This window comes from Tetrao urogallus, assembly GCF_951394365.1.
Source record: "Tetrao urogallus genome assembly, chromosome: 2".
NCBI lineage: Eukaryota > Metazoa > Chordata > Aves > Galliformes > Phasianidae > Tetrao > Tetrao urogallus.
Window position 1 is genome coordinate 76,409,931 of NC_136814.1, and position 11,931 is coordinate 76,421,861.

Consider the following 11,931-nt stretch of genomic DNA (forward strand, 5'->3'; position numbering starts at 1 on the left):
CAATAAAGAAGAAAAAAATAAAGAAGCAAACCAGCCTGTCAGCAGCACCCATTGAACAGACAAAAAAAACCCTGCACCACCATTTAGGTACAAACAGGGAAATCATGAGCATCGCTGCCTTCAATTGTTGATAAAAATCAATCTCAGTTTTAGATATTCACACCAATGTTCATCCCCTCAGGAATTTATTATGAAGTTTGAAATCTGCAGCAAGTCTTTCAAGTATTCAAACAATAGAAGTAAAACTCAAAGTTAAACTTCAGCCACTTTCAACACAGTAGCATATCTACATTAGAAATCTGGAATAACGTCAAGTTGCCATTTGTTGCTAGGCTACTCTGTGCAAAGCAAGTTATGAGTAGTATCAGCCCTACTCAAAACTACAAAGGAAATCAGAGGCTTTCAGAACTATGACAATTCATGCTAAATTACACTGCAGAAGTCCTCAAAGCGCCCTTAGTTTCGAGTGCTCATCCTAGGGGACAGGAACAACTCCGCTCATCTAAGCTCACTTGGAATCCAACATCCCTTCATATCAATGAAGATGTTGAATTATGACTATTTGCAGCCACATAGTTGGCTGCAATCTGGATTTCAATGGTCACAAAAAGATGCTTGAACAGATGTTTCCCAAATTGGAAATGCAGCTTGCCATGCTTAAAGAGGCTCCCATAATGTAGTCTAGAAGGGCTACCATCACTGTTGGGACGTTAATGTGTTATCCTTCATAAGATACAGGAAGACTGTAGATGGAACTGAAATGTGTTAATTGTTCCTCTTTTTCCAAACTACCCAGCTCAGAGGACCGCATTACAGAACTACGTGCAAGAGAAGCATAAAAGTGAAAAAACGTCTTATTCTTCAACACTATTTTGCGAAGTAGTGGGCTCCTAGAATCATAGAATGGCTTGGGTTGGAAAAGACCCCAAGAATCATCAAAAGTTCCAATCCCCCTGCCACAGGCAGGGCCACCAACCTCCAGATCCGGTACTAGACCAGGCTGCCCAGGGCTCCATCCAACCAGGTCATGAACACCTCCAGGGACGGAGCATCCACAACCTCTCTGGGCAGCCTGTGCCAGCATCTCACCACTCTCATAAAGAAAAGTTCCTGAAAATTTCCATTCAAACTCTGCATTCAAATGCTGCTTTAGTGTGTAGACTTCACAGCTGTAACGTCCACAAAACTGTGCAGTGTTTGGTTGGTGTCTAAAACTGCAAAACCAGGATATAGTAATCTGAGGTAAAAGGCAGATGTACTTCCAGGATATGGGTAATATGCCTCCTTGTGGAGGAGGGTAACAAACTGTTTATTTCAAGAGCATGTAGGGTGAGCCTGTGATGTTGAGGTCACTGATGCAACTATAAAATGTATGATTATCTTTCAAAAAAAGGAATTTTCTAGAAGAACGCCTAAAGTTCAGTATGACAAAAGATCCATCCACACGGCAGCTTTCTGGGGCTCTCCCTGAAACTCAATTTTGCTCAGAAAAAATGCATGGGAGGAAATAACAGAGCAAGTTTTTCTGCCTTACCAAACCTCCTCCAGAACATTTGGAATTACCGATGCAGTATAAGCAAAACAGCATTATTATTATTTAATTTTATTGTTGTTAATGAAGACCTACTGAATGCCCAAATTCTTCAAATTCCTTCTATTTACTGTTTGGTTTCATTAAGGTGGTTTTTTTTTTTTTTTTTTTTGTTGTTGTTTAATAAACCATTATCTCTTTGAGCAGCACAACAATCAACTCTCTCTCTTCACGCTGGTTCCTCAGAACCTGTTTTAATCAAACTCTGAGTAATACTAGTATGCCAGAACTAGATCTGATTTCTTTGCAAGCCAGGTTTTCCTATAAAACTAAGCAATGTTTTTCTTCACATGTAGCAGGGCAATAAAAGCCGAGCAGCTGAGTTTTTAAAATACAACTGACAAATTACTTTTACAGTTAGTCATTCCTTTTTGCAGTCAGCAGTACACAGCAGCTAACTATAAAACACCAATGGATTACAGTGTATAATTAAGATTTCAATCTGAGTATCTTTGACAATAAAGTATGATATAAAATACTGTATAATATTAACTACTGCATTTCTCATAACTGGTGTGGACAAGGAGTTTTATGAAAAGTCTCTTGGCAGACTCATTATTAATACATGGCACTAAAGCATTTGTCTATTTGAGCTCCTTTTCTAATCACACCACATATACATACAGCTGTAAACATAACAAGAATTGCATGATGGGTCTATCCAAGAACAAATGCCCAAGAAGGAGAATTTGCAGATGGCCTTTTCTCCCCATAAAAGATTTCCCACAGAATTTTCCCTATCTGAGACTGACAACACAGTAATTAAGTCCATATGTTTCAAAGTTCCCTTTGGTAAACAAGAGCAGGTTTGTTTCTTGGCAAACTACCATTCAGAGATGGCAGAGCAGCATCAATTTCAGAGTCTGCCTATCAGACATTAAGCAGGTAACTGATAAAAAGCGGTAGAGGAGAATATTCTTTCTGATGTCATCTTCCATTTCAAGTCTTGTTTCTTAAGAAAATGGAGCTCTTACAGTCGATTTCTGCAGAGGAGATGAGAGCCTACTCCTTCTCTCCTCTTCCTAGCCAATAATTATGAATCTGCAAGCCAGCTTCAACTGCAGCTGGGTACTGTTATTTTTTGGAGCACCAACAGTGTAAAAGTCAATTTAACCAACTGCATGATCATGGGAAGGTCAAAGGCAAGACCGTATCATCAAAATAGTGTTAAAGTATTGAAAAAAATAATTAAAACCCACCTTTCAGGTAATTCACATGTTGCTTTCCCAGAGACGTGCACAAAATATTCGCATATAAAACTATGCCAAAGCTGGCCATCCATCTAGGGAGTATCAGTTACTAATAACTGACGCGTTGCAGAGCATCTCTCCATAAGCAACACTGCAGAATTAAAACTGAAAGCATTTCAGTCCTTCCAGATGACAAAATAGTGACAGTACCACTTAAGTTATGGGCAACGACTGCCAATCCTTTTCTAATTTCAAGTCTAATAGATGAGGGGACACTGAAAACATGGCAGCTCATTTTAGGATAGCCAGTCATGGTCAGATGGCAACTTAACCTTTATAATGGCTATTATTAAAATATTTTAACAATTTTTTCAGAATCACAGGATCATTAAAGTTGGGAAAGACCTATAAGATCACCAAGTCCAACAATCAGCTCACCCCCACCATGCCACTAGCTGTGTCCCTCAGTGCCACATCCACACAAGTTCTTGGACACCTCCAGGAACAGTGACTCCACCACCTCCCTGAGCAGCTTGTACTGCTGCCTCACCACTTTCTGAGAAGAAATTCTTCCAGATATTCAATCTGAAAATAGATATTACTGGTACATCTAGAACAGTGGCAGCTATTTTATTTTTTGGTGGGTTTTTTTTTTTTTTTCCCTCCCCTTCAAACTATCTGACAGCAAATTACAGCCTCATAACGATGTATTTTTAATAATAGAAAAAAAAAGACTTCAGATTCTAATACATTTATAATACTACAATTTGTCAAATCTTTGTAGGTACTTACATGGTCCTTACCATAGTATCTGCAGGCCATAAGCTGTCATGCTTTTACACTCAGGGCAGCTAATGAGAAGGGTTGTACAAGTCAGTGATTTCATATAGACATTTTTGTGGCAGACCAAGACACTGCCCTTGTTATGAATTCTCAGTTGGCATCCTAAGCTTCTGGAAGCCCTTCTGTAACACATTATAAACTGAGAATACAGAAAAAAAAAAAAAACCCTACAAAAAGACATTAAGTAATATAAAATCTTTTATTATTATTATCCAAGGTAATTTTTTATATTTTACCAAAGATAATTTTATTCTTTCTTTACAAAGCCAACAGACATAATTGGATTGCTTGCAGGTCAAACAGAGGCTTCAGATGAAAAAGAACATTTTTCAGTGACTGATTACCTGAGTTACAGTACAAGGTTTAAATTCAGACAGTATTGCTCTTCAGAGATATTACAGTAAGAAATAAGACTTTCAGCTCAAAACCTAAATCAGTGCTTGCAACAAAAATAACTTTCATGAACCAAAACAAGAGATACCTTACATAACACATATCATACTCTTCTGCTTCCCTCTACAATAACTTAATACACACAATGTCTTAAGTATTAGAAAAAAATATTTACAAGATAAGATTTACAAGATAAAACACAGTATAAAATTTCTTCTTCCAAAGATGTATTTCTTTCAATAAACAGTTTGGTACCAAGTGTGAAATTTCAAGTCTTACAAAAATCACTTCTCACTTATTTAAATTCATGAAGGTAAATAAATAAGATTGTATTGAACAAACAGACTGAGATCTTCTACAGCTTTACGCAGTAAAAGCATGCATCTCTTCTTGAGAGTATCCAAGATCCTCCAGACATCTGGAAGTCAGAAAACAAATTTGTAACATCAATATCTGGAATCCAAAATTCAGCACAGACAACTTCAGCACCTCTGTCTTGTTTTCATTAAAACACACACAGTGAAGTTTTCCTTCACTTACCTTAGTAAATGCATTTAGAAAACACTTCACGACCATGTATGACATGTTAGGATACTAACATAATTCCTAAAAATAAGTAGAGCTATCATTTGATGCATCTCTGCTTTATTAAAAGACAACAGTTATTGTATTGGGCAATTCCACCCTCCATTAGATCTGTGCAGCTGTCCTCAACAATGCCACAAGAAAGACAACCCTTTATCTTTAAACATAAGCCATATAATGAAAGTATTTGGTACAGATGTAAATAAATACATTAATAATAATCCAGAGAACTGCTTGTGATGGAACAGCAGCTTTGATTTTTACTTCCACTAACTTAATTTATCCAGCTAACACCTACACAGTAAGCTTATTTCCAATTATATCATTTGTTTCTCTGAGTAGTGAATTTAAAGCAGGAGTTCAGAAAAAAATAAATAAATAAAGAGATGCTCTTAGAAAGTTTTGATAAGTTACTAAAGCTCATGAAACTCGCATACTGCATTCACTCTTTAATTATAAGCTTTGTTGAAAAGCACAAAATAAAGCCATTTTTGAAAGACTTTCAAGTCAGAAACAACATAGCTGGCAAGGCTGATCAAACTTCACAGGTTCCTCATTCCCAAACTCATTACTTAAAGTACTCACTGTAGTCCCTGCTGTGTAAAAGGCGTTGGACCGCAGATGCAGATAAGCACCTTGGAGTCTTTTTTACTTCTTTTCATACACTCAGAGAGAAGAGCTGAAGAAATCTTCCCCCGTTTACCCATCCAGTCTTCTGCTGGCTCTGAAAGAATGAATTGAACCTCAAACCTGGAAAGCAGAAGAATATTCCAGAAATATTGTATCTTATTAGAAAACAGCAATATAAAATAGTACTGAGACACTGCCATCTGCTATGATTGTTTTTTTTTGCTCTGCTCTATTGCTACTCTACAATGTTAATTCTTACAGACATTTAGCTGTTCCCAGCACCATGTCAATCAAACAGCCTCCACAGTTGGGTGTTCAATTATTTAATGCAATCTTTAAATGTTAAGAACAGGAGCTGTGTATTTCATCTTACAATAAAGAAATAAAAAACAGCAGGTACCAATCAAGATACCGAAGCATAGATTTTATTTTTCCATTACTGACTTATCCAAATGTTGGCATTGCTCAATTCACAAGCAGGGAAATAAGAATGTTTAGCCAAACCTTTGAAAATATCAGCACAATTTAATTAATGAGAAAGTGTTCCAACTTGTTTCTAAAACCCACTAACAGTAGTTATTGAGTGAAAAACAAGCACTTGTGTATCTGAGGCTGCTACTGAAAGGGAAAAGGGGGATTTTGCTGTAAATTTGCACAATGTCTAGACTACAAAGCTTCAAAGGTGCCAGACATCACTATGTTATGAAATAATATTGATTCTTCACATCAGTGCCATGAAGGAACAGATGAAATTAATTTGTTCACACAATTTCAACTAAGAATTACATAAGCATAAATGAAACATGTTTGTTTCACCAAAAATTCAGGCATTAGTGATTTAACTAGTGCTAAAAGGGTATTGAACTTAAAAGGCAGCCTAACATTCCTATGTCTGCTGACATAAATCTGATATGCTAAATGAAGTTAATATTACACGTGCACTACTGTGTTTTAAGCCATAATTAGATTGTAACTGAGAAAAATAACAGTGAATAAACAGTAAGTAAAAATTTAAGTAGGGCCTAATTTGAACTCTGAATTTCAAGCTAAGAATTTTGGTCAGAAAGTGACACTAAAGAGACTTTTCATGACTCCTCGGTAAATTCAGTGTTGTTCAGTGGATACACTACCCTAGTCTATTATTTCCCTCTCTTTGCATTTCTATATGTCCTATCACTAAGGCTAATTTTCTTCATCTTCAAAAAGCTTCTCTGACACTCTTAGCTATTATTACATCTAACATTCCATCTCCAACAAACATCTCAAACAGTGCCACACCAAACTCTTAGCTTCCCAGAACATAATGATATACCCTGCTGCTATGCATCTGCGACCTGTATAACCAAATCACCTTCAACCTCTTGTCTCACTAAATTCGAGGTAAGAGTTTCCAGAAGCAGGATCTGCCCTTGTGCCATAGCTGTTCAGTTACTGTATGCCTCCAGATGTGTTCTGCCATACACTGGTATGATAAAATTGATCTTCACAAGAGTTGTAAATACCTTTCATCTTTAAGAGCTAATTGCTCTAGCTGTTTTCTCCAAAGTATGTCATCATCTTTTTTGTTGAAGAAGATCAGCTTCACTGTCCTTAAAAATAAACAAACAGTATAACTGCAGGTTGTTCCTGTTAATGAATCAGAACTTAGTGGATTATAAAGAAGCTTCTTACATTAAAACAAACAAAACCCCACACTTTTCCATTCTCTTCTTAAATCTTTTTTTGCTACTAATCCACTAAATCTTTCTGGATGCACTTTAAATCTGTTGGAACTGTGACCCTCTCTTCTAAATGCCCCTAACCTTGCCTATGATTGCAACTTATCCTTCAGGAATCACCGTTTTTAGAAAAATAAAGTCTTTTATAGTTACTATAGCCTGACTGAGAATACAGTCTGCTTGCTTTTCAGGATTTATCTAGTAGTTTCTCAATATTGTTTGAGCACTAATGCTGCAGTTAATACACCATTAATGAACTCTATCAATCTTTTCCGTGTTACATCTCTGCAAGCTAGTATATGTAAGTGGAATTTCAAGAAGCTCAAGTCAATACTAAATTCCTGAAGATAGAACCCTAACATATACGAGTAAAGAAACCTAATTCATGCAAAACTACAGCTGTGAACCTGAGCTCCATTCATTAGTTCAGTGCCCAACACCCTCCTATATGGAAAAAACTTTGCTTCCAAGAGACCAACAACAGACGCATTATGTTTACGTGAAGCTGCATTGAAGCTACTATTTCCCTTCTCCTCCACTTGTTAGCTTGCAGAGCCATCTTTCATTCATGTCACATATGCTAGGATTTCTGTGGAGAGGAGTACATGGTCTCCAGCTGCTACTTAACTGCAATTTAAAAGTCTATGTTCTCTCTGAAGACATCACGTTTTTCTGTCTTTTAACCTTTTTCCTCTTTTGCAGTTTGGTCACAATTCAAGATACCAGCAAATCTCCTAAAAGCTATAGGAGATGCCAAAGGTAAGAGATCATCTACTTAAGAGAACACATTCATTTTCAGCTGTCAAAACTTCAGCACCGAGGTATGATAGTTATGTATAATACCAATCATCAACAGCATTACCGAGAGGTTTCAGATGCAGTACAACTCAAAGTAACTTGCAGTATACAAGCTCTGGAAAGCCTTCCCAAATCAGCCATGATGAATCTTTAAACCCTAAAATTAACCCAAAGACCAGGGTTCTTTACCCAGGTTCCCAGAGCCTGCTGCCCTGGAAACATGGAAAGTAAAGCTTACTTCAAGAACGTAATGCTGTCAAAGCTGGGGTGATGCTCCACCGCATTAAGTACTACTCAGGTGAAGAAGAGTCAACAAAAACACACATGGGAAAGCCATTGAATTTATTCCTTGAGTAAAAAGGTAGGAACTGGGATGTGCAAGAAATAATTCTGCACACTCTTACTGACATTCTGTACTCACTGTATACACATTTATCTGGTGCAGTGCTGCTCAGAACATGTTATAAAGAAAATAAATATCCCCAAAACTTGGAATTAACTGCTAAGAGTACTGCTACAAAAGAGGGAGAAGGCAGCTAAACGGAAAATGTAGAGATTTAGATATGATCCTTATTGCTAGAGAAGACGTATTTGACAGAACAATGATGGAGCTTCAGATCAGAAAAAGAATGAGGAATTGTCAGTTTTTTGAAAGTTGATGGGAGTCAAACATACCGAATCATCTGGGGATGATAACAATGAACTCTGTAAATTGCTATGAAAGGTCTTAAAGAAGGGTGCACAGGCAGAGGAACAAAAATGGTCCTTACATGAACACAGAGGAAGAAGAAGTAGAGAATGTTGTAAAACCAGCTTCTAAAACAGAAAAGAATGCTGACAAAAGTGGAACGCTGTATTAAGAATGAATATAAAATTGATGTGGTAATTTAGGAATGAAACCTAAAAACAAAACAAGACAGCTATCAAAGAGAATGAAGAACAGGCTGTTCTAGAGAAGTGTTAGCCCTCTGCTGAGTGCTTAGTGCCTCTGTGCCTCAACCTTCTTTATGAAATGCATCCAGCTGATCGTAGCAATACAGCACAAGTAAAAAGGAACAAAAAAATCTCAAAAACTGTGCAAATATTCTTCTGAAAGGAATACTGTGTCCTAATACAATCTGGCCAGAAAGAGACGAAACAAGGCTGAACTAAAATCGTTATGGCTTCATATACAAAAGGATATTGCAGACAGGAAGAGAATCGATTGCATTCCATGTTCAGTGTAGATAGGAAATGACAGACCTAAAAAAAATAAAATGAGGAGACAAGCTAGACAGAATGAATGGAAATCCAATGATCCAAGATAATAATGTCAAGGAAAACACCATGCAGGGAAGCTGCAGGTTCTCGAGTGTTAGCAGTACTACCTCAGAGGCTCAGTCAGCACCTGACTAGAACTAGACAGAGGCTGCTTCAGTAGGTGATGTGATCATAAAGTCATTCAGCATTCTCTCTGCAATTTGTGTTCTAGTGTATGTGAACCACATCTATGGCAACTGTTACTTTGCACAGTCACATAAAGAAAATAACATTCATATATTTATATATATTATATACACAAAGTATACAAATATAACATAAATACATGTATACACATGTGAAAGAATTCTGCGAGATTTGTTTTAAAATAAAAGTTGGAAAAAAAAAGTTGAGGGTAAACAGCAAAAATAAGGCCATCAAACAGAGCCGTCAGTTCATCAAACCTAGAGCAGTCAGAAACGCAAGGCTTAGTACCTATACTGAATCAAGATATTCTAACCATTCTACCTCATGAGTCACCATGGCAAGTAGAAAAAAAAAAAATCATTTATTTTAATTAATAAGAAAATATATGCTGCTGCAGCTTGAACTAACTGCTGCTACTGAGTTCCCATAAGAAACCATGCCAAAGAGAATTAAAATGAACACTTCTGGTCATCTTTCAAGGACACAGTAGACACAAGCACCAGCTGTGCAGCAGTAGTGTTCCACACACACTACCTATTGTGTTTATTCTGCTTATGAACAACATATTAAGACTTGCATCTTTTACTATTGGTTTTACTTTCATATTATATTTACCTTACACATATAAAGTTTTCCACTCAAGAAGGACAAGAAAGTCAAATTCACTTAATAGTGTTTCCCAAGTATTTTGCCAGGTGATAAATTTATTTCACAGTGCCTATTTGCATGTGACAATACAAGATCCTTTGGAAAAGCCTTACCCTCAAACAGTACATACGTTGTGTCCTCACAAAACAGCATTTTTTTATGCCAGACAACATGCAGTATAAGAATAACATACACTTTTAGATTCTTTTCTAGAAACAGATCACTGAAGTATACATGTAATCCTTTTTATCTTTATTACGAAGACTACCTTCAATTTAAATCCTTTATCCTCTTTCAAAATGTGCTTTATGAAGACATAATGAGCCAAAACATCCTGTGCTTATATTCAATAAAACCCAGTAATACAAATTAATGACTCTTACAAAAGTCTGAATTTAAAGATACAGGAAAGGAGTGTCAAATCCATAAAACTATCCTCTGCAACAGCTCTTAGGAAAATGAAGGTCAGGCATGCTTTCTATTTATGTGCTCACACAAATCACAACAGTCCACACTGACAAAAATAATCTATTAAGAAATTCCATTAAGCATGATGCTGGAAGCAAACTGTGGCTAAAAGCAATACAAAAATACCTTGTATCTCTTTATAGAATCATAGAATGGTTTGGGTTGAAAGGGACCTTTAAGATCATGTAGTTGCAACCTCCCTGCCATAGGCATGGACACCTACCTCTAGACCTCTTTCAGAAGATGAGCCCCAGTCACCCTTTGCATTTCCTTTTGAAGCTGAGCTACCATGTTATTGAGTTTACCTGAACTCTCCTGAGACTTTTTACACTTCTAGTATACATTACAGATTAAATAAAAGATACACATGACAAAACATTATTTTAGGGATCCACGTCGCCTTTTACAAGAGAACAGACCCAAGACAAGCAAGAATCACATGCTCTGCCTGAAGGCAACTGAAATCCGTATTTGAAGACAGCAGCATGGTCAAACTCAAAAACAAAACAACGAAACAATAAGAACAATGGACCATATCTGGAGTAACTTTAATTTGAGCTCCTAGTCACATTCTTCTCCTCTCAACAAGAAAAGATTTTTCTAAGTGATACTGAAGAAACAGTTGAACTCCAATGAAAAGCACTTATGTCTCACATCAAACCACAGTTTACTCTTCACTGTGAAGTGGATTGAGATAACTAAGCCCAGGAACTTGAAAAGCTAAGGGAAGCTCAAAATTACAAACAGTAAAAAAAAAATTGATGTTATTTATATGTCTGCAGTGACACTGTTCAAGGCAAATGAAATTAGCTGCCTGCTGAAAATAGAAGGAAGATTATAACATGTAGAGTTACATTAGCAAAACGTAATCAAGCGGCATGCAGAAAACTAAATGGTAAAAGAGTGAGAAAACTTGAGCAGAGACACAACAAAAAGAAAAGGTGCTCTGCATCAGTATCTCTAAAACACACTGAAGAAAAATGCTTTCATGCCCTTTGGTTTTGAAATCATTTTATTGAGGACAGCCCATCACATTTCATCTCATTCTTCCTATGGATCACTTTAGCTTGAGGTTAAACCACAATTAGTGTACGTACCGGAGACAATCAACTTTAGCCAGAGCAAAATTCAGCAGTTTAACCATTGGTGTGAAGCCTGTGCCTGCTGCCAATAAAAAGAGGTCTTCTAGAGCTTCAACTTGTGACTTCTTGAAGTTACCTTCAGGATTGCTGACAGAAATATCATCACCTTTAAAATCAAAATAGAATAGTAATCCTTAATGAGATGAAAACAAACTAGTAATCTGATTTTTAAAAGATCCTTTTATACTCCCTTCATCTTTGTAGTGTTAGAATTCATTTCAGAAGGGTACAATATAAATCACACATGGATCATTTATGCTAAAAGAACAGGTGTTCAATCAAAATGATTTGTGAAGTTACTATTAAAAATCTACCTTATATCTGAAACATAAAAGGAAGTATATCTTGAGTCTAATAAAACAGATTTGCTTGTCTTTATTAAAAAAATACAGTCATTTTTATTTAAGATATATACACTCAAATACAAAACAAGCAACTAATATATTTATATACACAATCAAGTACAAGTAACTAACTGC

General features: G+C 36.4%; 1 protein-coding gene across 1 annotated transcript in view; it reads right to left on the minus strand.

Moving 5' to 3' along the window:
- Positions 1–4,380: 4,380 nt before the first annotated feature.
- LOC306944064 (cytochrome b5 reductase 4-like) overlaps positions 4,381–11,931 on the minus strand; it is a gene marked incomplete at both ends in the record, with an annotated part of 28,239 nt that continues 20,688 nt past the window's right edge. The window contains 4 exons of the mRNA XM_079532500.1: positions 4,381–4,435; positions 5,188–5,352; positions 6,735–6,821; positions 11,408–11,558. Coding sequence (XP_079388626.1) covers positions 4,381–4,435; positions 5,188–5,352; positions 6,735–6,821; positions 11,408–11,558 — 458 coding nt within the window. The remainder of the gene's footprint in view (positions 4,436–5,187; positions 5,353–6,734; positions 6,822–11,407; positions 11,559–11,931) is intronic.